The following is a 27,816-nucleotide window of genomic DNA, read 5'->3' on the forward strand; positions in this document are numbered from 1 at the left end:
TGGGTTGGGGGGGGTCGCCATGGAAACGGCGTGGAAGCGACAGCCGTCTTCAAATTGCTCCGTTGGGATGGAAAAGAAGACGGCGTGACATTAGAAAAAAGAAGAAGACGGCGACAGTAATCGGAGTGAACGGCAGGCAAACGAGAACAAATGGAGACGCGCGCAAAGTCGGTCGCTGGGGCGACGGAGCATTGCCGTCTTTCGCTCAATGTCAAAGATGGGGCGCGCCTTGAAAGGAACCCTGCCGCTGAACCTCCGGAGCGACCTTGAAGGATGATGGAAGGAAGGAAGGAAGGAAGGGAGGGAAAATCAAGGCACCCGCGTGCATGCAAAAGCTTTTTGCCAATCCAGGCGGCGACACTTAAGGCTGGCGACGATGACAAGATGGAGCGAGCGCCGTTGGCCGGAATTCTCACGCATGAGGATCTATCCCAAAAATGTCACCGTCTATAAAAAAAAAAATGTCCGGCTTCCTTTCAAAATAAAGCACCGTTGTTGGCAAGCTTTCTGTTTTCGTCAACAGGACATTTATTGGCTTTTTTTAGCCAGCTTTTAATGTCCTCGTGCTGAAAACAGACCAGCTCATTCGATAATTACAATGTTAGTTTTTTGTTTTGTGATGAAAAAGAATGTGGTACATTTGCTCAAAATTCCACCAGAATTACTTTTTTCTATTCTCAAGAAAATCTTACATTAACAATCAATGTAGTGAGCATTTAGCGTCAGTCTTTTGCAGTCTTTTTGGCAAAATCAAATCACTCAAGCTACTTGTTTATTGAATCCATCCGCATATTAAAACAAAGCACGATTTATGGCCCAGGCTTTTACCGAATATAACATTTAGATTGAAAAAACAAAACAAGGGCACCTCAGGATCAAAAGTGCAGTAAAGGGTCTTTTTGTCTCTGTTTTCAGTCAATCAAAACCCCCCTCCCCACCCTGTCCCCCCAATTTAAACATCTCCGACATAATGTAACATCGGTGCGTGATTTCCCCCGCGATGGCGTCCAGTCGATAGCGCAGCTCAATAAATGTCCGGCAGATCGTTGTTGGCTGACACCGGCTTTTTTGATGTATTGTCGTGTTTACGCCTTCAATGTCATAAAACCTCTCTCTCTCACGCACATGCACACACAAACACATACACACATTTTTCCTCCAAGTGGCCATTTTTGGTAGCTTTGCTTCCTTCAATGATAAAACTAACTCTTAAAAAAAATATGTTTTCCAGGAGTGGAAAACTAGCGCAAGAAGTCGAGCATATTTGGGTTTATCTGAAATCTCAAGCCAGATGCCGACAAAGTATCTTCAGAAACTTGTCACCACATTTTATTTTACTTTCTGTTCACACATTGTTTGCCTATTTTGGTCTTTTGGTGTGAGACTGTTATTCTCTAATTAGCATTCTAAGCCAATTAGCAGGATAGCTCAGCAAATTTAGAACGTTAGATTCTGCCATTCTACATTAGTACTACTAATACATGCTAAAGTTACCAAAGTACAAAATCGTGATGCCTAATCAATCATCTCATGATATGGTGGTACAAAAATAATACACGGGTTAGGAAAGCGTTATACAATATTCTGTAGCACCGATAATAAGTTCTTTGCATCTATCCGTTGTGAATCTTAATGAGTTTCTCACTAGTCGACGCCCAATCCCAGCGAGTTCATTTCACTGCCAGCCCTCCCACTTCAAAAAGATTGAACGCCTAGGGCCGCCGTACATTTAGTTTCTGTCATTTCCTGTTAGTTTTCGCTCATTTCCTGTTGACTTTGGGTAGCCACCTGTAGATTTTGGGCTAAACGAACAGAAATTGAGGCAGGTATGTCCCTAAAGAAATATTTAACTAACTCAAAATCAATAGAAAATGACCTGTAATTGCCCTAAAACGAAGCGCCGACCTCATGAAAAGACTTCTTTTTTTTTTCTTCCTTCCAGACTAAAAAGTCTTCGGTGCTATTATCCATTATTTATAGGAAGCATATTTTTATGCAGAGTTGGAGACGCTCGCTCGCATGTCGGAAGCACTCGAGGATGAAAACACTAAAAGAAGGGGAAAAAAACAAAAAAAAAAACACATCTTTGTGGCCACTTACAAAAGTTTGCACTGTCAACTCCGTTTTTTTTTACTTCTAAACACCAAAAGTCAGAAGTCCTGTCATTTTGTAATTGAATAATCACAATTTTAAGTTTATAATGTAGTCCAGGATATACATAGGTACTTTAATTTCCGTATTTATTGGAAAAATATGTACCCGATAACCTAGAAAATTAAAAAAACTGAACTTTATTGATTGTAATCTTGTATTTAAGATAGTTTTTTTCTACTATTTTGTATCGGGACATAAAAAAATAATCTAGTAAAGTTTTCATCGCTATCAAAAATGGTCGATGACCTAAAAGTATGAAGTATCTTCTTTTTTGTGGATTTTTTTTGGGAACGCACGTGAATAATTGACGAAAATCTTTGCCGGCTCCCCTTGAAAGCTTTGCGAGGCCAGCCTCGGCGTTGGCGGCCATGTTTTATTCACAAAGTCCACGGGTTCAAACCTCGGCACACTTGGACCCGAACGAGGCGGCCCGAAGCGCGTTATGCTATAGCGTTTATCCCAGAACGCGGTCCATTTTTTTCCAAGGGACGCCACCAGGTTACCTCTTTAGATCGAGGCCACATTTGGCTCACTTGCATAGCATATCATTTGAAAAAGATGCATTTAATATTTAATAAAGCCAAAATTGACCGTGCTCAAAATTCTGGTTTGGCAGCCTCGTTGGGGTCTGAGCGTGCATTGGCGCCAACCTGGGGATTTTGGGACTAAAACATGGCCGCCAACGCCGAAGCGTGACTCACGAGGCTTCTGACTTTGGCTGGGAATTCTGACTTGAAAGTCCAAATCTGGGCCACACTTGTCATTCTTCCGGAGTCCTAATCCTCTCTGGTCTATTTGTAAAATGTTATTTTTATTGTGAGTTGGCATAACCTGCTATTTTTTGACAGTTTGGATGTCATGGATAAGTCTTGAGAAATCCTATCAAAAAAATACAATACAGGGCAGTTTTAGTCGGAGGTCTGGCAACCAAAATGGAAAATGGAAACAACAAAGCATGCTGGGAGATGTGGTTTTTCTCCAGAGTGAAAGCGTCCCTTCTCTTGTTGTCCACTAGGTGTCGAGAAGGCTACCAGGGCATCCGCTGCGATCAGTTCCTCCCCAAGACGGACTCCATGCTGTCTGATCCAAGTAAGTCGCAACCACACTTGACAACACTTTGATTTGGGGAACTCAGCCTCTTGTCAATCAATTTCCCAAACAATCAAAACAACAATCTGGCGTCCGCTCCTTTGCTAACGACATCCTGCTTACTATGCGTCTTCTCAAAAGTCATTCTGTTAATAATAACAAACATCATCCATCGCCCCAAATTTAAAATCAGTCCGTTTATTGTTACGATGTACGCAATATAAATAGAAAAAAAAACTGAAAACAACACGCTTTTGTCAAATCGTGTCACGCTTTAACATCTTGTTAATATCGTCATATTTAACGAAATGTTTGATCTGCAGTCTTGAATCTGTTTTTGAGCTGATATTTGGCCATTAGCGTGTAGCATTAGCGATCCGCCGAGCCGCCAAGTTCTCAACGACAATTTTTACTACGATTTTATGACTAAACACAATTATGAGTGCGCCATGTTAGTACTATCCCAAATTGTTGACTCCCGCGTATCGACTGACACGCAACGCACGCCATCGGGTTTGAGAAAAGTGGCTCGATAGGTGGCGGGGGGCTAATTGGGGGCCAGCGAGGGTGGAATCGGTTCAGCGTCAGATGCTAACGACTGTAACATTTGAGTCTTTAACGCCATTTCTTTCTCTCGGCTGTTCGTTCATCTTTGGGCTTTCATTCGCCGTCATCTGGCGTTCAAAACCCTTCATTGTCGGCGCGACAGCTGTCAACCGCACTTCTTTTTTTCATTGTTCACGCAAGAAAGATGCCGACGATAACGACTCGGAAAAGAAAGGGGGGAGAAAAGAACGTGGAGGTGCTGCGGAAAGGCGTCTATCACCGTCACTGGCAGCCATTGTGTTAATAATAAATGAACAATGAAACAAGTGGCTCAGAGGGTCGACGCCGGTGCGTCCCATGAATCCAACTACCCAATTTTAATCTGATTGGTCCACAAAAAAACCCATTATTAAAAAAATATCGGTTTAAAAATACTTCGCGATTGTACATTACCAGGGTTTTGTATTCATTTCAAAATTCGTCTTCTGTGTTTTTGGTCGTTGTTACCCTCGAATGTATTAACTGTGCTTGGACACACGAGGGCGCTGTTTCCCAGTTCAAATCTCATGTTAAGTGCTACACATCCCTTAAAATGTTTTTTTCTTCATATTTAACACTAAAAAGTGAACATGATAGAATAAAGTCCATAAACAGGTGTTTACTTAAGCGCTAAATGAGGTTTGAGAAATAAACGGATGTAAATGTACTTTTATTTGGATGAGTTTGCGTTGAGAAACACTGATTTAGAGGACGCCATCGCAACGGGGTTTGGCCTTGCCGGAGGTCATTTTTCTTCTTCTGCTTGTTATTTAAGGCGACGTGCGTCCGGCGGGGCGTCCGTCTCGCGGCGAAGCTGACTCGGGAAATTGAGTTTAGAACCCCGAGATCAACGCGGTCGTTCGTCAAGGTCGCGCGACTCGACTCCGCCAAATGAATGTTTCGGACGGCGGGAAAAGTGGCGAGTCTTCTTGTTTGCAGCATTTGGCGGTCGCTCGTTGGTCCTGCCGCCCTGTGAAAAATGAGATGTTGTTTTGGTCTTTCAGAAAACTATTTAGTCTGGAGATTGATCAAATCAAGCTTGTTTGGAACGCCTGACTTTTTCAGTCACAAAACAAAGGAACCCAAACTTTCAGAATAAAAGAAAATCAATCACTCATTTATTTTTATTATGCTGGACTAACCCGCTGCTAAATCACCTCGCTTTTATTCACCATGTTTATGTAAATGAGACAAATAAACTTTCCCAGCAGAAAGCCAATTTCAATTTTCTGAGCCCTTTAAAAGCCAAACCACGAAATACATAATTGCCAGCAAATTGAAATTCTGAGCCTTTTAACGGTCCCTCGGAAAACAAAAAGACCTTAAAAAAAATCCAAGTATAATTTGTCATTAATTTTGTCCATATGATACATCAGTTTCTATCGGGGGGGAAAAAATCACATTGCACCAAATTCATGTATTAAATATGATACAATTGCCTAAGTATGGTGGATATTTTTTTTTTTAAAGATCCATACTCCTTTAGCTTTTTCTTAACACAGGAAACCTGACATTGACAGTAAAACAATATCATTTTTCCATCGCTCATCAAAGGAGTAATACTGATGCTACATGCTAATGCTAACCTATTTTTTTTCTCTTTCCATTTTGATCTTCCACCGTTCTCCACAGACCACCTGGGCATCGAGTTCATGGGTAAGATTGCCTTGTATTTGTGTGTGTGCGTGTGTGTGTGTGTGTGTTGGCCGTGTCTCGTCCAATGCAAATGTGGCGCAGTCGCCATGGAGACGGCCAGGAGGGGGAGGAAGAAGGTGGCCGTTCGAGAGAGAGAGAAAGAGAGATGTTTGATGAACATGTGCAATCCTCTCTTTTTTTTCTTTTCTTTTTTGACGTCTTGAAAAGCTCTTGCATTTCCTGGATTCTTTTCTCCAAATTGCTTAATCAAAATTTCAATTTTAGCATTTTAATTCACTTTAATTTCATAGTATTTGATTGAAATGAGTACCCTATAAAGGGTTAAGAATTAGTTTTTTATGGCAATTAGACTGGAGTTTAGTTTTGTATAGAAATTTAAATTAATTGAGGGAGGAATATGTTTTCAAAAAATTAATTCTAACCAGAATCTCCTCGGGCTTATTCTATATTTTTCTATCTTTGATTTTTGATATATCTATATGTAGGAGTTAATATGTGACGTGTGTTTTGTGCAGAGAGCAAGGTGGTGGTGTACCACAGGCAGCTGCTGTCAATCACGTCCATCGCCATGGCAATCGGCCTCCTGGGAGCGCTCTGCGTCGCCCTCTACTGCCGAAACAAGTCAGTCACTCGACAGATGCAAATGAATTCCATTGAATTGAGAGATTTGTTGTCATTGTACATACATTTATATCAATTTTAAAAAAATGAGATGAGAGATCTAGGAATCTATGGTAGTTTGGGGTCAAAGGTCAAAATTGTGTGTTCATGACAAGTCATGAATTAATAGATAAAGGCTTTATTTTTTTTATTATGAAATTTGCAGGGTCAAAAACAGACCAAGTGGTCCCATTTTGGAGTCAAACGGTCAAAGATCACAATGTTTAAATTGAACAAGGCCTTTTTTTGTGGTCAATTCTTTTGAATTCACAAAAAGACTAGAATCCGGATTCCGCGGAGGGACTCAGTCGGTCCTGGTTTTTGTTCCAACCGATCCAGTGACCACAGTTTAACCAATGAGGTGTCTTCTAAGTAGCAGCTGACTTGAATCAACTGATTACACTTGCAAAATGGAACCTCTTGTTCAGTTTGAATGAAATCCTGCACCCACTGCAGCCTTTTGAGGACCAGTTTGACACCCCAGGACTCGATTTACTATGATCTCATTGACTCATTGTTCATTGATGGGATGACTTGAGGTGACAAGGCAGCTCATGTGGTGTTGTTTACTTACCTTTGAACGTTCTGGTTATCAGTATAGCAAAGCCACGGTGAGGCCAACATCAAAACAGCTCATTTTTCAAGCAACTTGCTTCATCCATCACCATCTCTATAGTTTACCCCTAATTTTTTCCCACTATATTTGTCGCAGGCGTCGACGGGAGAAGCTTCAGGCTCACTGGAAAGAAAGCCGAAGCGCCAAAAACTACGCCGACGTCCTGGACGGCAAGATGAGAAAGTGCAAGGCCGACGTCGGGATGCAGCAGGTGATTAAAATCACTGCCATTAAGTTATTAAGTATATTGCAATTTAGTCCAATGATATATTTGGTAATGGTTCTGTAAAACACGGTTATAAGAAGTTTAAGAGAAGATGAAAAAAACAAAACCTTTTTTTAACTTACTTATCCGAATCATTTTTGTCTGGACATTGCAGCAGGTATAGTTAAGTCATATTTAGTAGAACTACTCTGAGTGCTTATGGGCATAACAGTGAGAATAGAATGTACTAAAACCTCAATGAGACAGAAAGGAGCAAAAAGAATGCACTAAATACGTATGAAGTTGATTAAGAAATCATGTTATTTTTTTGTGAAGATTCTCATCTTCTACTGTTTTTTCCCTCCAACAGTATTGTAAACATCCTAGTGTGTGCCAACCCAGCTTCACGCCAATCAGAAGCAGTCCCAAGCTCAGGTGTGTACCCCAAAAACACAAAATTTTCACGTAATTTTTGGGGGCTTTTCCTCAAATGTCTTTTCTTGCCACCCAGCGCCGAGCCGAGGAGTCCGGCGACCCATCGCTCGAGCGGCCGCAAGACCCCGCCCGTCCCCAAGTCTTTCGGACCGGTCTATCGGCACCTCCGGGAGGCGGAGCTTACTGAAAAGCGGGTGGAGACCCCCCACGGGTGAGTACACCGCCCCGCGTTGACCCACCCTTAACTAGTGCTTTAATATCGGTACCGGCAGGGCTGTAAAATATTCTGCTTATCCTCGCTAGAGTCGCGGAGGGTGCTGGAGCCTATCCCAGCTCCACCACAAGCACCCTGAATCGGTGGTGAGCCAATCGCAGGGGAAAATGACCATTAAAAAAACAAAAAAACGTGCGTTTTGAGACTGCGCAACATCGAGTTATAGTTTCCAACAGAGCCAAAATGGCCGAAAAGGAACAAAGACGGATAAACGCTGCTACCTTTGAACTTGACGTCGAGTGCTGATAAACACGATGAAATGGCCGGCGGCGAATGAGTTAAGTCGGCGCGCTCTCGTCTATCTCGTGTATTGTTTGCACACGCGTGTGTAACGAGTCTCCCGAGGGATAAAAGCGCGCCGAGCGCGCCTCTCGTCGGCGGCGGCGGCGGCGTCTGGCCCGCTGCGTGACCCCGCCGCGATTTCCATCTGATGGCATCATGTGGGATTTGTCGCTAGCGTTATCTGGAGAATTAGCATTCGGCGGCGGGCGCCATTGGCCCTTATCGGCCGCGTCATCTGCGCGGCAAGCGTCTCGCCGTTCGCGCGCCGTTAGAGCGGAAAAGCCGGCGAGGTTTTCTTTTCGCCGTCGACGAGCTGCTTGCAGGCTCTCATTTTATTCCGCAGAAATCGGAAAGTTCAATCGATTCATAGTTGAGATATGGCAAAATGTATTGATGTACCCTCTACATACTTTACGTATCAGCGATACCATTGGTCGACATGACCCCAAATTTGATGTCTATTTTGTTTCTTTTTTAACAAAAATACCTGCTTGTTTTAAAATATGTTCAATCCAATTGTTGAACAAAAGTGATGTGTATAACGTATAAACACTTTCATAACTTTTTATTAGATTAGATTAAATTAGACTATTTGTGCTTTTGCGCCTAAACACAACTCTTAAGATAAAAAGTGACGTGTATAAAGTATAAACACTTTCATAACTTTTTATTAGATTAGATTACATTAGACTATTTGTGCTTTTGCGCCTAAACACAACTCTTATGATATTAAATATTAAATAGTTTACTTTGTTTGAGGGGGCGGGCTTAAAACGTGAATTGTTTTGGTCATCCACAGTAAAAAATAACTAAAATTATTTAACATTTACCCCCACTTTTAACTCCTTCACCAACTTTTAACGGCCAGAATACCTGAAAAAAATGCACCCAAGTCCGAGAAGAAACGTTCGAACCTGGAATTGAACCTCCACTCTCAGAACCTTGAGGCCGACGCGCTAACCACTTATCCACCGATCCCGGTGACTACAATTTTGCATTGTGGACCACAAAAAAAAAAAAAATCTAAATATCATTTTAGCAGGAAACAATTTTGACACGAATGATGCACAAAATGACATGGCGGTGACCCAGATTTGTCCCTGGGCGGGGCCTGGAGTTTGACACCCGTGGTTTAACATTTGTGTTTGTTTGTGTTTTTCGATTGCTACCCAGACGCCTCCTCGCAGAAGCTCCTCGCCAAACGGAGCCCGGCCGCCGTATCCCGGAAAATATGCAAACCGACGGCGGGTCCGACCGCCCGTCCCCCGTCCTCATCGTCCCGCCGACGCACGGCCGTCGGCGTTACGAGCTTTCGTGTATGCAAACCACGTCCATGTCGTCAAAGCCAGTTGGCGAGCGCCCGGCGGCGGAATGCCGAGAACGGGACGCCGGGCGGGTACGGGTCTGGGCGCGTCGGCGGACGGAGGACGCCGGCGCCCAGACCCGAGAAATGGTCTGCTTCCTCGACCTGGACGTGGGCGGAGCCACGCGCACTCACTTGCTAAGAGAGCCGGACCAATGAGCGGACAGGAACAGGCGCTCGCGGGATTCTGGACACGCACAAAATGGCCGCCGGGTAGGAGGGAATAAAACACACCACGAAAAAGATACCAAATAGCCCGTCGCTCCGTGCTGGTTTTCACTGTACAAAGAATATATGAATATATATATAAATATGATATATGGATATAAATATATGGAATTCAAAAAGTGACCAAGTGGAAGAACTTTGACAGGGATGACGTACGTCTTTTTTTTTCTTCACCGTTTTGTACGACGATGCCAACGAGGACAGAAAAATGGACGCCGCCGCCGACGAGTGAGGTGAGGTGAGAAGTGCATTTTTCCCATTGTTCTTCATTTGATTTTGATTTTCCATCCACGTGGATTGAAAAGCGGCGCCCCCTGGCGGCCGTTTGAGTGTTGAAACAACAACAAATAAATGTCTTTATGATGTATCTTCACCGTGTACGTCTTCTTATTTCAAAGGCCGTTTTGACCTGATCGTTGGATTGGAGAACCGAGAGTGATTAACCTTTGGTGCGTGCGCGGTGAGTTCAGAATTGCTTTGCTGTCTTACAAGCGTTTCATTTTGCCCGTTTAAGGAGTTTATGGTGCTGCGTTTAATGTTTAACCAACACAGTCGGCAAATATAGACAATCAAATGTCACGGGAAAATTATTTTTGACCGATTTTCTTGGGTTTTAGGGCCATTATCCTCTAGTGTATAACAAGTAACATTTTTGTTGTTGTAAAATGTTATTCAAACATATTGGATTTTTCTCCTACGGCCCATAGTTGGCTGGGATAGGCTCCAGCACCCCCGTGACCCATGGAAGGATGAGCAGAATGGAGAACGGAGGAAATCAGAATTTACGTGTCTTGTTTTTTCCTGTCCATGTTGCACATCCTGCTTGCCAGGTAAGATTTCCTGTGCGTCCTACGTGGTGACTTTTTTGTTTTGCGGCAAAGCGAGCACGGCGGCCAAAAATTTGCGTTGCGGCGGGATAGATGGCGTGGCGCTCTTTGGCTAATGAAAGGCTATTTATAGGCGCGCTGACATTTAATGACATTCAACGGCGGCGCGCTCCAATTACGGGTCTCGAGCTGTGTGAAGTTTGCCGTGCTGATGACAGGGTGGGCGGGGGGCACTTGGTCACCGCCACATTTGCTTTAGGCCGCCCGAGGTCATGGTTACGTTCACACCAAATTTGTAGTCACGCCTCGAATTTTCCAACAAATAGTATGGCATTCTAATCTGTTGGAAGATTTAATTTAGGAGCCATTGATTTATTTTGGACACTAAAACTTCACTTACATGGATACCTTTAAAGTTAATACCTTAGTGTCGAAATGAAGTTTATTCGGTTGCGACCGTCAAAGATAAATCAATGTATAATAAGGCTTTTTTTCTTGAAAAAACAACCATGTATAGTAAGGCTTATTTTTTTCCTAAAATACGACATAGTATAGTAAGGCTTTTTTTATTAAAAAACGACATAGTATAGTAAGGCTTTTTTCTTTTAAAAAACGACATAGTATATATAGTAAGGCTTTTTTTCTTTTAAAAACGACATAGTATATATAGTAAGGCTTTTTTTCTTTTAAAAAAGACATAGTATATATAGTAAGGCTTTTTTCTTGAAAAAACGACAGTATAGTAAGGCTTTTTTTCTTAAAATACGACATAGTATAGTAAGGCTTTTTTTCTTAAAAAACGACATAGAATAGTTAGGCTTTTTTTCTTAAAAAACGACATAGTATAGTAAGGCTTTTTTCTTGAAAAAACGACATAGTATAGTAAGGCTTTTTTTCTTAAAAAACGACATAGTATAGTAAGACTTTTTTCTTGAAAAAACGACATAGTATAGAAAGGCTTTTTTTAATTAAAAAACAACCATGTGTAGTAAGGCTTATATTTTTCCTAAAACACGCCCATGTATAGTAAGGCTTATTTTCTTAAAAAAACAACATGGTATAGTAAGGCTTATTTTCTTAAAAAATGACATGGTATAGTAAGGCTTTTTTCTTAAAAAAATGACAGTATAGTACGGCTTTTCTTCTTAAAAAACGACATAGTATAGTAAGGTTTTTTTCTTAAAAAACGGCATAGTATAGTAAGGCTTTTTTCTTTTAAAAAGCGACATAGTATGGTCAGGTTTTTTTTCTTAACAAACAACATAGTATAGTTAGGTGTTTATTTCTTAAATAACGACATAGTATAGTAAGGCTTTTTTTCTTAAAAATGAACATGTATAGTAAGGTTTTTATAGTTAAAAAAAAGACCATGTATAGTAAGGCTATTTATTTTTTAAAGCGACCATGTATAGTGAGGCTATTTTTAAAATAAATGACAATGTATAGTAGTTGTTTTTATTGTAAAAAAATGACCATATATAGTAAGGCTTTTATTGTAAAAAAAAAAAAAAGAAGAAGAAAAAGAGCATGTATATTTAGTCAATCAATCTTCTTGTCCCGCTTTTTCTCAGCTGTCGTTGGGCGAAAGGCAGTTGACACTCGAGACGGGTCGCCAGTCAGCTATCGGACAAATAGAGACAAACAACCATCACAATCCTGCCCACAACAAAGTCAGGTGAGTGAACCTCCACACCATTAGGTGGCGTTATAGTATATCTATTGTATTAACAAAGACCATGTATAGTAAGGCGTTTATTTCTTTAAAAAACAACATAGTATAGTAAGGCTTTTTTCTTTAAAAAACGACATAGTATAGTAAAGCTTTTTTCTTTAAAAAAGCGTCATAGTATAGTAAGGCTTTTTTTTTCTCCTAAAAACAACATAGTATAGTAAGGCGTTTATTTCTTAAATAACGACATAGTATAGTTAGGCATTTTTCTTAAAAAAACGACATAGTATAGTAAGGCATTTTTCTTTAAAAAACGACATAGTATAGTAAGGCTTTTTTTCTTAAAAAACGACATAGTATAGTAAGGCTTTATTTCTTAAAAAACGACATAGTATAGTAAGGCTTTTTTTCTTAAAAAACGACATAGTATAGTAAGGCTTTATTCTTAAAAAACGACATAGTATAGTAAGGCTTTTTTTATTAAAAAACGTCATAGTATAGTAAGGCTTTTTTAAATTAAAAAACGACATAGTATAGTAAGGCATTTTTCTTAAAAAAACGACATAGTATAGTAAGGCTTTTTTTCTTTAAAAAACGACATAGTATAGTAAGGCTTTTTTAAATTAAAAAACGACATAGTATAGTAAGGCTTTTTTTCTTAAAAAACGACATAGTATAGTAAGGCTTTATTTCTTAAAAAACGACATAGTATAGTAAGGCTTTTTTTATTAAAAAACGACATAGTATAGTAAGGCTTTTTTAAATTAAAAAACGACATAGTATAGTAAGGCTTTTTTTCTTAAAAAACGACATAGTATAGTAAGGCATTTTTCTTAAAAAAACGACATAGTATAGTAAGGCTTTTTTTCTTAAAAAACGACATAGTATAGTAAGGCTTTATTTCTTAAAAAACGACATAGTATAGTAAGGCTTTTTTTATTTAAAAACGACATAGTATAGTAAGGCTTTTTTAAATTAAAAAACGACATAGTATAGTAAGGCATTTTTCTTAAAAAAACCAACATAGTATAGTAAGGCTTCTTTCTTTAAAAAACGACAGTATAGTAAGGCTTTTTTTCTTAAAAAACGACATAGTATAGTAAGGCTTTTTTTCTTAAAAAACGACATAGTATAGTAAGGCATTTTTCTTTAAAAAACGACATAGTATAGTAAGGCTTTTTTTCTTAAAAAACGACATAGTATAGTAAGGCTTTATTTCTTAAAAAACGACATAGTATAGTAAGGCTTTTTTTATTAAAAAACGACATAGTATAGTAAGGCATTTTTAAATTAAAAAACGACATAGTATAGTAAGGCATTTTTCTTAAAAAAACGACATAGTATAGTAAGGCATTTTTCTTAAAAAAACGACATAGTATAGTAAGGCTTCTTTCTTAAAAAACGACATAGTATAGTAAGGCTTTTTTTATTAAAAAACGACATAGTATAGTAAGGCTTTTTTAAATTAAAAAACGACATAGTATAGTAAGGCTTTTTTTTCGTAAAAAACGACATAGTATAGTAAGGCTTTATTTCTTAAAAAACGACATAGTATAGTAAGGCTTTTTTTATTAAAAAACGACATAGTATAGTAAGGCTTTTTTAAATTAAAAAACGACATAGTATAGTAAGGCTTTTTTTCTTAAAAAACGACATAGTATAGTAAGGCATTTTTCTTAAAAAAACAACATAGTATAGTAAGGCTTTTTTTCTTAAAAAAACGACATAGTATAGTAAGGCTTTATTTCTTAAAAAACGACATAGTATAGTAAGGCTTTTTTTATTTAAAAACGACATAGTATAGTAAGGCTTTTTTAAATTAAAAAACGACATAGTATAGTAAGGCATTTTTCTTAAAAAAACGACATAGTATAGTAAGGCTTCTTTCTTTAAAAAACGACATAGTATAGTAAGGCTTTTTTTCTTAAAAAACGACATAGTATAGTAAGGCTTTTTTTCTTAAAAAACGACATAGTATAGTAAGGCATTTTTCTTTAAAAAACGACATAGTATAGTAAGGCTTTTTTTCTTAAAAAACGACATAGTATAGTAAGGCTTTATTTCTTAAAAAACGACATAGTATAGTAAGGCTTTTTTTATTAAAAAACGACATAGTATAGTAAGGCATTTTTAAATTAAAAAACGACATAGTATAGTAAGGCATTTTTCTTAAAAAAACGACATAGTATAGTAAGGCATTTTTCTTAAAAAAACGACATAGTATAGTAAGGCTTCTTTCTTAAAAAACGACATAGTATAGTAAGGCTTTATTTCTTAAAAAACGACATAGTATAGTAAGGCTTTTTTTATTAAAAAACGACATAGTATAGTAAGGCTTTTTTAAATTAAAAAACGACATAGTATAGTAAGGCTTTTTTTCTTAAAAAACGACATAGTATAGTAAGGCATTTTTCTTTAAAAATCGACATAGTATAGTAAGGCTTTTTTTCTTAAAAAACGACATAGTATAGTAAGGCTTTATTTCTTAAAAAACGACATAGTATAGTAAGGCTTTTTTCTTTAAAAAACGACATAGTATAGTAAGGCTTTTTAAAATTAAAAAACGACATAGTATAGTAAGGCTTTTTTTCTTAAAAAACGACATAGTATAGTAAGGCTTTATTCTTAAAAAACGACATAGTATAGTAAGGCTTTTTTTATTAAAAAACGACATAGTATAGTAAGGCTTTTTTAAATTAAAAAACGACATAGTATAGTAAGGCTTTTTTTCTTAAAAAACGACATAGTATAGTAAGGCTTTATTTCTTAAAAAACGACATAGTATAGTAAGGCTTTTTTTATTAAAAAACGACATAGTATAGTAAGGCTTTTTTAAATTAAAAACGACATAGTATAGTAAGGCATTTTTCTTAAAAAAACCGACATAGTATAGTAAGGCTTTTTTTCTTAAAAAAACGACATAGTATAGTAAGGCTTTATTTCTTAAAAAACGACATAGTATAGTAAGGCTTTTTTTATTAAAAAACGACATAGTATAGTAAGGCTTTTTTTATTAAAAAACGACATAGTATAGTAAGGCTTTTTTAAATTAAAAACGACATAGTATAGTAAGGCATTTTTCTTAAAAAAACCGACATAGTATAGTAAGGCTTTTTTTCTTAAAAAAACGACATAGTATAGTAAGGCATTTTTCTTTAAAAAACGACATAGTATAGTAAGGCTTTTTTTCTTAAAAAACGACATAGTATAGTAAGGCTTTATTTCTTAAAAAACGACATAGTATAGTAAGGCTTTTTTTATTAAAAAACGACATAGTATAGTAAGGCATTTTTAAATTAAAAAACGACATAGTATAGTAAGGCATTTTTCTTAAAAAAACGACATAGTATAGTAAGGCATTTTTCTTAAAAAAACGACATAGTATAGTAAGGCTTCTTTCTTAAAAAACGACATAGTATAGTAAGGCTTTATTTCTTAAAAAACGACATAGTATAGTAAGGCTTTTTTTATTAAAAAACGACATAGTATAGTAAGGCTTTTTTAAATTAAAAAACGACATAGTATAGTAAGGCTTTTTTTCTTAAAAAACGACATAGTATAGTAAGGCATTTTTCTTTAAAAATCGACATAGTATAGTAAGGCTTTTTTTCTTAAAAAACGACATAGTATAGTAAGGCTTTATTTCTTAAAAAACGACATAGTATAGTAAGGCTTTTTTCTTTAAAAAACGACATAGTATAGTAAGGCTTTTTTTCTTAAAAAACGACATAGTATAGTAAGGCTTTATTCTTAAAAAACGACATAGTATAGTAAGGCTTTTTTTATTAAAAAACGACATAGTATAGTAAGGCTTTTTTAAATTAAAAAACGACATAGTATAGTAAGGCTTTTTTTCTTAAAAAACGACATAGTATAGTAAGGCTTTATTTCTTAAAAAACGACATAGTATAGTAAGGCTTTTTTTATTAAAAAACGACATAGTATAGTAAGGCTTTTTTAAATTAAAAACGACATAGTATAGTAAGGCATTTTTCTTAAAAAAACCGACATAGTATAGTAAGGCTTTTTTTCTTAAAAAAACGACATAGTATAGTAAGGCTTTATTTCTTAAAAAACGACATAGTATAGTAAGGCTTTTTTTCTTAAAAAACGACATAGTATAGTAAGGCTTTATTTCTTAAAAAACGACATAGTATAGTAAGGCTTTTTTTCTTAAAAAACGACATAGTATAGTAAGGCTTTATTCTTAAAAAACGACATAGTATAGTAAGGCTTTTTTTATTAAAAACGACATAGTATAGTAAGGCTTTTTTAAATTAAAAAACGACATAGTATAGTAAGGCTTTTTTTCTTAAAAAACGACATAGTATAGTAAGGCTTTTTTTTATTAAAAAACGACATAGTATAGTAAGGCTTTTTTAAATTAAAAAACGACATAGTATAGTAAGGCTTTTTTTCTTAAAAAACGACATAGTATAGTAAGGCTTTTTTAAATTAAAAAACGACATAGTATAGTAAGGCATTTTTCTTAAAAAAACGACATAGTATAGTAATGCATTTTTCTTAAAAAAACGACATAGTATAGTAAGGCTTTTTTTCTTAAAAAACGACATAGTATAGTAAGGCTTTTTTTCTTAAAAAACGACATAGTATAGTAAGGCTTTTTTTCTTAAAAAACGACATAGTATAGTAAGGCTTTATTTCTTAAAAAACGACATAGTATAGTAAGGCTTTTTTCTTTAAAAAACGACATAGTATAGTAAGGCTTTTTAAAATTAAAAAACGACATAGTATAGTAAGGCTTTTTTTCTTAAAAAACGACATAGTATAGTAAGGCTTTATTCTTAAAAAACGACATAGTATAGTAAGGCTTTTTTTATTAAAAAACGACATAGTATAGTAAGGCTTTTTTAAATTAAAAAACGACATAGTATAGTAAGGCTTTTTTTCTTAAAAAACGACGTAAGGCTTTATTTCTTAAAAAACGACATAGTATAGTAAGGCTTTTTTTATTAAAAAACGACATAGTATAGTAAGGCTTTTTTAAATTAAAAACGACATAGTATAGTAAGGCATTTTTCTTAAAAAAACCGACATAGTATAGTAAGGCTTTTTTTCTTAAAAAAACGACATAGTATAGTAAGGCTTTATTTCTTAAAAAACGACATAGTATAGTAAGGCTTTTTTTCTTAAAAAACGACATAGTATAGTAAGGCTTTATTTCTTAAAAAACGACATAGTATAGTAAGGCTTTTTTTCTTAAAAAACGACATAGTATAGTAAGGCTTTATTCTTAAAAAACGACATAGTATAGTAAGGCTTTTTTTATTAAAAACGACATAGTATAGTAAGGCTTTTTTAAATTAAAAAACGACATAGTATAGTAAGGCTTTTTTTCTTAAAAAACGACATAGTATAGTAAGGCTTTTTTTTATTAAAAAACGACATAGTATAGTAAGGCTTTTTTAAATTAAAAAACGACATAGAAAAGTAAGGCTTTTTTTCTTAAAAAACGACATAGTATAGTAAGGCTTTTTTAAATTAAAAAACGACATAGTATAGTAAGGCATTTTTCTTAAAAAAACGACATAGTATAGTAATGCATTTTTCTTAAAAAAACGACATAGTATAGTAAGGCTTTTTTTCTTAAAAAACGACATAGTATAGTAAGGCTTTTTTTCTTAAAAAACGACATAGTATAGTAAGGCATTTTTCTTTAAAAAACGACATAGTATAGTAAGGCTTTTTTTCTTAAAAAACGACATAGTATAGTAAGGCTTTATTTCTTAAAAAACGACATAGTATAGTAAGGCTTTTTTTCTTAAAAAACGACATAGTATAGTAAGGCTTTATTCTTAAAAAACGACATAGTATAGTAAGGCTTTTTTTATTAAAAAACGACATAGTATAGTAAGGCTTTTTTAAATTAAAAAACGACATAGTATAGTAAGGCTTTTTTTCTTAAAAAACGACATAGTATAGTAAGGCTTTATTTCTTAAAAAACGACATAGTATAGTAAGGCTTTTTTTATTAAAAAACGACATAGTGTAGTAAGGCTTTTTTAAATTAAAAACGACATAGTATAGTAAGGCATTTTTCTTAAAAAAACGACATAGTATAGTAAGGCTTTTTTAAATTAAAAAACGACATAGTATAGTAAGGCATTTTTCTTAAAAAAACGACATAGTATAGTAAGGCATTTTTCTTAAAAAAACGACATAGTATAGTAAGGCTTTTTTTCTTAAAAAACGACATAGTATAGTAAGGCTTTATTTCTTAAAAAACGACATAGTATAGTAAGGCTTTTTTCTTTAAAAAACGACATAGTATAGTAAGGCTTTTTTAAATTAAAAAACGACATAGTATAGTAAGGCTTTTTTTCTTAAAAAACGACATAGTATAGTAAGGCATTTTTCTTAAAAAAACAACATAGTATAGTAAGGCTTTTTTTCTTAAAAAACGACATAGTATAGTAAGGCTTTATTTCTTAAAAAACGACATAGTATAGTAAGGCTTTTTTTCTTAAAAAACGACATAGTATAGTAAGGCTTTATTCTTAAAAAACGACATAGTATAGTAAGGCTTTTTTTATTAAAAAACGACATAGTATAGTAAGGCTTTTTTAAATTAAAAAACGACATAGTATAGTAAGGCTTTTTTTCTTAAAAAACGACATAGTATAGTAAGGCTTTTTTTATTAAAAAACGACATAGTATAGTAAGGCTTTTTTAAATTAAGAAACGACATAGTATAGTAAGGCTTTTTTTCTTAAAAAACGACATAGTATAGTAAGGCTTTTTTTCTTAAAAAACGACATAGTATAGTAAGGCTTTTTTAAATTAAAAAACGACATAGTATAGTAAGGCATTTTTCTTAAAAAAACGACATAGTATAGTAAGGCTTTTTTTCTTAAAAAACGACATAGTATAGTAAGGCTTTTTTTCTTAAAAAACGACATAGTATAGTAAGGCATTTTTCTTTAAAAAACGACATAGTATAGTAAGGCTTTTTTTCTTAAAAAACGACATAGTATAGTAAGGCTTTATTTCTTAAAAAACGACATAGTATAGTAAGGCTTTTTTTCTTAAAAAACGACATAGTATAGTAAGGCTTTATTCTTAAAAAACGACATAGTATAGTAAGGCTTTTTTTATTAAAAAACGACATAGTATAGTAAGGCTTTTTTAAATTAAAAAACGACATAGTATAGTAAGGCTTTTTTTCTTAAAAAACGACATAGTATAGTAAGGCTTTATTTCTTAAAAAACGACATAGTATAGTAAGGCTTTTTTTATTAAAAAACGACATAGTATAGTAAGGCTTTTTTAAATTAAAAACGACATAGTATAGTAAGGCATTTTTCTTAAAAAAACGACATAGTATAGTAAGGCTTTTTTTCTTAAAAAACGACATAGTATAGTAAGGCTTTATTTCTTAAAAAACGACATAGTATAGTAAGGCTTTATTTCTTAAAAAACGACATAGTATAGTAAGGCTTTTTTTTATTAAAAAACGACATAGTATAGTAAGGCTTTTTTAAATTAAAAAACGACATAGTATAGTAAGGCTTTTTTTCTTAAAAAACGACATAGTATAGTAAGGCATTTTTCTTAAAAAAACGACATAGTATAGTAAGGCTTTTTTTCTTAAAAAACGACATAGTATAGTAAGGCTTTATTTCTTAAAAAACGACATAGTATAGTAAGGCTTTTTTTCTTAAAAAACGACATAGTATAGTAAGGCTTTTTTAAATTAAAAAACGACATAGTATAGTAAGGCATTTTTCTTAAAAAAAACGACATAGTATAGTAAGGCTTCTTTCTTTAAAAAACGACATAGTATAGTAAGGCTTTATTTCTTAAAAAACGACATAGTATAGTAAGGCTTTATTTCTTAAAAAACGACATAGTATAGTAAGGCTTTTTTTATTAAAAAACGACATAGTATAGTAAGGCTTTTTTAAATTAAAAAACGACATAGTATAGTAAGGCTTTTTTTTCTTAAAAAACGACATAGTATAGTAAGGCTTTATTTCTTAAAAAACGACATAGTATAGTAAGGCTTTTTTTATTAAAAAAACGACATAGTATAGTAAGGCTTTTTTAAATTAAAAACGACATAGTATAGTAAGGCATTTTTCTTAAAAAAACGACATAGTATAGTAAGGCTTTTTTAAATTAAAAAACGACATAGTATAGTAAGGCATTTTTCTTAAAAAAACGACATAGTATAGTAAGGCATTTTTCTTAAAAAAACGACATAGTATAGTAAGGCTTTTTTTCTTAAAAAACGACGTAGTATAGTAAGGCTTTTTTTCTTAAAAAACGACATAGTATAGTAAGGCATTTTTCTTTAAAAAACGACATAGTATAGTAAGGCTTTTTTTCTTAAAAAACGACATAGTATAGTAAGGCTTTATTTCTTAAAAAACGACATAGTATAGTAAGGCTTTTTTTCTTAAAAAACGACAGTATAGTAAGGCTTTATTCTTAAAAAACGACATAGTATAGTAAGGCTTTTTTTATTAAAAAACGTCATAGTATAGTAAGGCTTTTTTAAATTAAAAAACGACATAGTATAGTAAGGCATTTTTCTTAAAAAAACGACATAGTATAGTAAGGCTTTTTTTCTTTAAAAAACGACATAGTATAGTAAGGCTTTTTTAAATTAAAAAACGACATAGTATAGTAAGGCTTTTTTTCTTAAAAAAACGACATAGGTGTAGTAAGGCTTTTTTTCTTAAAAAACGACATAGTATAGTATAGTAAGGCTTTTTTAATTAAAAAACGACATAGTATAGTAAGGCTTTTTTTATTAAAAAACGTCATAGTATAGTAAGGCTTTTTTAAATTAAAAAACGATATAGTATAGTAAGGCATTTTTCTTAAAAAAAACGACATAGTATAGTAAGGCTTTATTTCTTAAAAAACGACATAGTATAGTAAGGCTTTTTTTATTAAAAAACGACATAGTATAGTAAGGCTTTTTTAAATTAAAAAACGACATAGTATAGTAAGGCTTTTTTTCTTAAAAAACGACATAGTATAGTAAGGCATTTTTCTTAAAAAAACGACATAAGGCTTTTTTTCTTAAAAAACGACATAGTATAGTAAGGCTTTATTTCTTAAAAAACGACATAGTATAGTAAGGCTTTTTTTATTTAAAAACGACATAGTATAGTAAGGCTTTTTTAAATTAAAAAACGACATAGTATAGTAAGGCATTTTTCTTAAAAAAACCGACATAGTATAGTAAGGCTTCTTTCTTTAAAAAACGACATAGTATAGTAAGGCTTTTTTTCTTAAAAAACGACATAGTATAGTAAGGCTTTATTTCTTAAAAAACGACATAGTATAGTAAGGCTTTTTTTATTAAAAAACGACATAGTATAGTAAGGCTTTTTTAAATTAAAAACGACATAGTATAGTAAGGCATTTTTCTTAAAAAAACGACATAGTATAGTAAGGCTTTTTTAAATTAAAAAATGACATAGTATAGTAAGGCATTTTTCTTAAAAAAACGACATAGTATAGTAAGGCATTTTTCTTAAAAAAACGACATAGTATAGTAAGGCTTTTTTTCTTAAAAAACGACGTAGTATAGTAAGGCTTTTTTTCTTAAAAAACGACATAGTATAGTAAGGCATTTTTCTTTAAAAAACGACATAGTATAGTAAGGCTTTTTTTATTAAAAAACGACATAGTATAGTAAGGCTTTTTTAAATTAAAAAACGACATAGTATAGTAAGGCTTTTTTTCTTAAAAAACGACATAGTATAGTAAGCCATTTTTCTTAAAAAAACGACATAGTATAGTAAGGCTTTTTTTCTTAAAAAACGACATAGTATAGTAAGGCTTTATTCTTAAAAAACGACATAGTATAGTAAGGCTTTTTTAAATTAAAAAACGACATAGTATAGTAAGGCTTTTTTTCTTAAAAAACGACAGTGTAGTAAGGCTTTTTTAAATTAAAAAACGACATAGTATAGTAAGGCATTTTTCTTAAAAAAACCGACATAGTATAGTAAGGCTTCTTTCTTTAAAAAACGACATAGTATAGTAAGGCTTTTTTTCTTAAAAAACGACATAGTATAGTAAGGCTTTTTTTTTTAAAAAACGACATAGTATAGTAAGGCTTTATTTCTTAAAAAACGACATAGTATAGTAAGGCTTTTTTTATTAAAAAACGACATAGTATAGTAAGGCTTTTTTAAATTAAAAAACGACATAGTATAGTAAGGCTTTTTCTTTAAAAAACGACATAGTATAGTAAGGCTTTTTTCTTTAAAAAACGACATAGTATAGTAAGGCATTTTTCTTAAAAAAACGACATAGTATAGTAAGGCTTTTTTTCTTAAAAAACGACATAGTATAGTAAGGCATTTTTCTTTAAAAAACGACATAGTATAGTAAGGCTTTTTTTCTTAAAAAACGACATAGTATAGTAAGGCTTTATTTCTTAAAAAACGACATAGTATAGTAAGGCTTTTTTTATTAAAAAACGAAATAGTATAGTAAGGCATTTTTAAATTAAAAAACGACATAGTATAGTAAGGCATTTTTCTTAAAAAAACGACATAGTATAGTAATGCATTTTTCTTAAAAAAACGACATAGTATAGTAAGGCTTTTTTTCTTAAAAAACGACATAGTATAGTAAGGCTTTTTTTCTTAAAAAACGACATAGTATAGTAAGGCTTTTTTTCTTAAAAAACGACATAGTATAGTAAGGCTTTATTTCTTAAAAAACGACATAGTATAGTAAGGCTTTTTTCTTTAAAAAACGACATAGTATAGTAAGGCTTTTTAAAATTAAAAAACGACATAGTATAGTAAGGCTTTTTTTCTTAAAAAACGACATAGTATAGTAAGGCTTTATTCTTAAAAAACGACATAGTATAGTAAGGCTTTTTTTATTAAAAAACGACATAGTATAGTAAGGCTTTTTTAAATTAAAAAACGACATAGTATAGTAAGGCTTTTTTTCTTAAAAAACGACGTAAGGCTTTATTTCTTAAAAAACGACATAGTATAGTAAGGCTTTTTTTATTAAAAAACGACATAGTATAGTAAGGCTTTTTTAAATTAAAAACGACATAGTATAGTAAGGCATTTTTCTTAAAAAAACCGACATAGTATAGTAAGGCTTTTTTTCTTAAAAAAACGACATAGTATAGTAAGGCTTTATTTCTTAAAAAACGACATAGTATAGTAAGGCTTTTTTTCTTAAAAAACGACATAGTATAGTAAGGCTTTATTTCTTAAAAAACGACATAGTATAGTAAGGCTTTTTTTCTTAAAAAACGACATAGTATAGTAAGGCTTTATTCTTAAAAAACGACATAGTATAGTAAGGCTTTTTTTATTAAAAACGACATAGTATAGTAAGGCTTTTTTAAATTAAAAAACGACATAGTATAGTAAGGCTTTTTTTCTTAAAAAACGACATAGTATAGTAAGGCTTTTTTTTATTAAAAAACGACATAGTATAGTAAGGCTTTTTTAAATTAAAAAACGACATAGAAAAGTAAGGCTTTTTTTCTTAAAAAACGACATAGTATAGTAAGGCTTTTTTAAATTAAAAAACGACATAGTATAGTAAGGCATTTTTCTTAAAAAAACGACATAGTATAGTAATGCATTTTTCTTAAAAAAACGACATAGTATAGTAAGGCTTTTTTTCTTAAAAAACGACATAGTATAGTAAGGCTTTTTTTCTTAAAAAACGACATAGTATAGTAAGGCATTTTTCTTTAAAAAACGACATAGTATAGTAAGGCTTTTTTTCTTAAAAAACGACATAGTATAGTAAGGCTTTATTTCTTAAAAAACGACATAGTATAGTAAGGCTTTTTTTCTTAAAAAACGACATAGTATAGTAAGGCTTTATTCTTAAAAAACGACATAGTATAGTAAGGCTTTTTTTATTAAAAAACGACATAGTATAGTAAGGCTTTTTTAAATTAAAAAACGACATAGTATAGTAAGGCTTTTTTTCTTAAAAAACGACATAGTATAGTAAGGCTTTATTTCTTAAAAAACGACATAGTATAGTAAGGCTTTTTTTATTAAAAAACGACATAGTGTAGTAAGGCTTTTTTAAATTAAAAACGACATAGTATAGTAAGGCATTTTTCTTAAAAAAACGACATAGTATAGTAAGGCTTTTTTAAATTAAAAAACGACATAGTATAGTAAGGCATTTTTCTTAAAAAAACGACATAGTATAGTAAGGCATTTTTCTTAAAAAAACGACATAGTATAGTAAGGCTTTTTTTCTTAAAAAACGACATAGTATAGTAAGGCTTTATTTCTTAAAAAACGACATAGTATAGTAAGGCTTTTTTCTTTAAAAAACGACATAGTATAGTAAGGCTTTTTTAAATTAAAAAACGACATAGTATAGTAAGGCTTTTTTTCTTAAAAAACGACATAGTATAGTAAGGCATTTTTCTTAAAAAAACAACATAGTATAGTAAGGCTTTTTTTCTTAAAAAACGACATAGTATAGTAAGGCTTTATTTCTTAAAAAACGACATAGTATAGTAAGGCTTTTTTTCTTAAAAAACGACATAGTATAGTAAGGCTTTATTCTTAAAAAACGACATAGTATAGTAAGGCTTTTTTTATTAAAAAACGACATAGTATAGTAAGGCTTTTTTAAATTAAAAAACGACATAGTATAGTAAGGCTTTTTTTCTTAAAAAACGACATAGTATAGTAAGGCTTTTTTTATTAAAAAACGACATAGTATAGTAAGGCTTTTTTAAATTAAGAAACGACATAGTATAGTAAGGCTTTTTTTCTTAAAAAACGACATAGTATAGTAAGGCTTTTTTTCTTAAAAAACGACATAGTATAGTAAGGCTTTTTTAAATTAAAAAACGACATAGTATAGTAAGGCATTTTTCTTAAAAAAACGACATAGTATAGTAAGGCTTTTTTTCTTAAAAAACGACATAGTATAGTAAGGCTTTTTTTCTTAAAAAACGACATAGTATAGTAAGGCATTTTTCTTTAAAAAACGACATAGTATAGTAAGGCTTTTTTTCTTAAAAAACGACATAGTATAGTAAGGCTTTATTTCTTAAAAAACGACATAGTATAGTAAGGCTTTTTTTCTTAAAAAACGACATAGTATAGTAAGGCTTTATTCTTAAAAAACGACATAGTATAGTAAGGCTTTTTTTATTAAAAAACGACATAGTATAGTAAGGCTTTTTTAAATTAAAAAACGACATAGTATAGTAAGGCTTTTTTTCTTAAAAAACGACATAGTATAGTAAGGCTTTATTTCTTAAAAAACGACATAGTATAGTAAGGCTTTTTTTATTAAAAAACGACATAGTATAGTAAGGCTTTTTTAAATTAAAAACGACATAGTATAGTAAGGCATTTTTCTTAAAAAAACGACATAGTATAGTAAGGCTTTTTTTCTTAAAAAACGACATAGTATAGTAAGGCTTTATTTCTTAAAAAACGACATAGTATAGTAAGGCTTTATTTCTTAAAAAACGACATAGTATAGTAAGGCTTTTTTTTATTAAAAAACGACATAGTATAGTAAGGCTTTTTTAAATTAAAAAACGACATAGTATAGTAAGGCTTTTTTTCTTAAAAAACGACATAGTATAGTAAGGCATTTTTCTTAAAAAAACGACATAGTATAGTAAGGCTTTTTTTCTTAAAAAACGACATAGTATAGTAAGGCTTTATTTCTTAAAAAACGACATAGTATAGTAAGGCTTTTTTTCTTAAAAAACGACATAGTATAGTAAGGCTTTTTTAAATTAAAAAACGACATAGTATAGTAAGGCATTTTTCTTAAAAAAAACGACATAGTATAGTAAGGCTTCTTTCTTTAAAAAACGACATAGTATAGTAAGGCTTTTTTTCTTAAAAAACGACATAGTATAGTAAGGCTTTATTTCTTAAAAAACGACATAGTATAGTAAGGCTTTTTTTATTAAAAAACGACATAGTATAGTAAGGCTTTTTTAAATTAAAAAACGACATAGTATAGTAAGGCTTTTTTTTCTTAAAAAACGACATAGTATAGTAAGGCTTTATTTCTTAAAAAACGACATAGTATAGTAAGGCTTTTTTTATTAAAAAAACGACATAGTATAGTAAGGCTTTTTTAAATTAAAAACGACATAGTATAGTAAGGCATTTTTCTTAAAAAAACGACATAGTATAGTAAGGCTTTTTTAAATTAAAAAACGACATAGTATAGTAAGGCATTTTTCTTAAAAAAACGACATAGTATAGTAAGGCATTTTTCTTAAAAAAACGACATAGTATAGTAAGGCTTTTTTTCTTAAAAAACGACGTAGTATAGTAAGGCTTTTTTTCTTAAAAAACGACATAGTATAGTAAGGCATTTTTCTTTAAAAAACGACATAGTATAGTAAGGCTTTTTTTCTTAAAAAACGACATAGTATAGTAAGGCTTTATTTCTTAAAAAACGACATAGTATAGTAAGGCTTTTTTTCTTAAAAAACGACATAGTATAGTAAGGCTTTATTCTTAAAAAACGACATAGTATAGTAAGGCTTTTTTTATTAAAAAACGTCATAGTATAGTAAGGCTTTTTTAAATTAAAAAACGACATAGTATAGTAAGGCATTTTTCTTAAAAAAACGACATAGTATAGTAAGGCTTTTTTTCTTTAAAAAACGACATAGTATAGTAAGGCTTTTTTAAATTAAAAAACGACATAGTATAGTAAGGCTTTTTTTCTTAAAAAAACGACATAGGTGTAGTAAGGCTTTTTTTCTTAAAAAACGACATAGTATAGTAAGGCTTTTTTTTATTAAAAAACGACATAGTATAGTATAGTAAGGCTTTTTTAATTAAAAAACGACATAGTATAGTAAGGCTTTTTTTATTAAAAAACGTCATAGTATAGTAAGGCTTTTTTAAATTAAAAAACGATATAGTATAGTAAGGCATTTTTCTTAAAAAAAACGACATAGTATAGTAAGGCTTTATTTCTTAAAAAACGACATAGTATAGTAAGGCTTTTTTTATTAAAAAACGACATAGTATAGTAAGGCTTTTTTAAATTAAAAAACGACATAGTATAGTAAGGCTTTTTTTCTTAAAAAACGACATAGTATAGTAAGGCATTTTTCTTAAAAAAACGACATAGTATAGTAAGGCTTTTTTTCTTAAAAAACGACATAGTATAGTAAGGCTTTATTTCTTAAAAAACGACATAGTATAGTAAGGCTTTTTTTATTTAAAAACGACATAGTATAGTAAGGCTTTTTTAAATTAAAAAACGACATAGTATAGTAAGGCATTTTTCTTAAAAAAACCGACATAGTATAGTAAGGCTTCTTTCTTTAAAAAACGACATAGTATAGTAAGGCTTTTTTTCTTAAAAAACGACATAGTATAGTAAGGCTTTATTTCTTAAAAAACGACATAGTATAGTAAGGCTTTTTTTATTAAAAAACGACATAGTATAGTAAGGCTTTTTTAAATTAAAAACGACATAGTATAGTAAGGCATTTTTCTTAAAAAAACGACATAGTATAGTAAGGCTTTTTTAAATTAAAAAACGACATAGTATAGTAAGGCATTTTTCTTAAAAAAACGACATAGTATAGTAAGGCATTTTTCTTAAAAAAACGACATAGTATAGTAAGGCTTTTTTTCTTAAAAAACGACGTAGTATAGTAAGGCTTTTTTTCTTAAAAAACGACATAGTATAGTAAGGCATTTTTCTTTAAAAAACGACATAGTATAGTAAGGCTTTTTTTATTAAAAAACGACATAGTATAGTAAGGCTTTTTTAAATTAAAA

At 32.2% G+C, this 27,816-nt stretch overlaps 1 protein-coding gene across 4 annotated transcripts in view; it reads left to right on the forward strand.

Moving 5' to 3' along the window:
* Window positions 1–27,816, forward strand: part of nrg3a (neuregulin 3a) — a 116,408-nt gene that overhangs the window by 79,943 nt on the left and 8,649 nt on the right. For 2 of the 4 annotated variants that reach the window (XR_013303782.1, XR_013303781.1), the window contains exons 3-12: window positions 3,170–3,243; window positions 5,461–5,484; window positions 6,000–6,105; window positions 6,857–6,971; window positions 7,336–7,400; window positions 7,477–7,611; window positions 9,130–9,785; window positions 9,946–10,007; window positions 10,255–10,377; window positions 11,946–12,049. Coding sequence is in view for 1 of the 4 variants with exons in the window: in XM_077612698.1 (XP_077468824.1) it covers window positions 3,170–3,243; window positions 5,461–5,484; window positions 6,000–6,105; window positions 6,857–6,971; window positions 7,336–7,400; window positions 7,477–7,611; window positions 9,130–9,478 (868 nt within the window). In the remaining 3 variants the exon portion in view is untranslated. Of the gene's footprint in view, window positions 1–3,169; window positions 3,244–5,460; window positions 5,485–5,999; window positions 6,106–6,856; window positions 6,972–7,335; window positions 7,401–7,476; window positions 7,612–9,129; window positions 9,915–9,945; window positions 10,008–10,254; window positions 10,378–11,945; window positions 12,050–27,816 lie in introns of those variants that run through there. The other 2 variants (XR_013303783.1, XM_077612698.1) reach the window with 2 other exon arrangements.

Source organism: Stigmatopora argus, chromosome 11, assembly GCF_051989625.1.
Source record: "Stigmatopora argus isolate UIUO_Sarg chromosome 11, RoL_Sarg_1.0, whole genome shotgun sequence".
Lineage (NCBI taxonomy): Eukaryota > Metazoa > Chordata > Actinopteri > Syngnathiformes > Syngnathidae > Stigmatopora > Stigmatopora argus.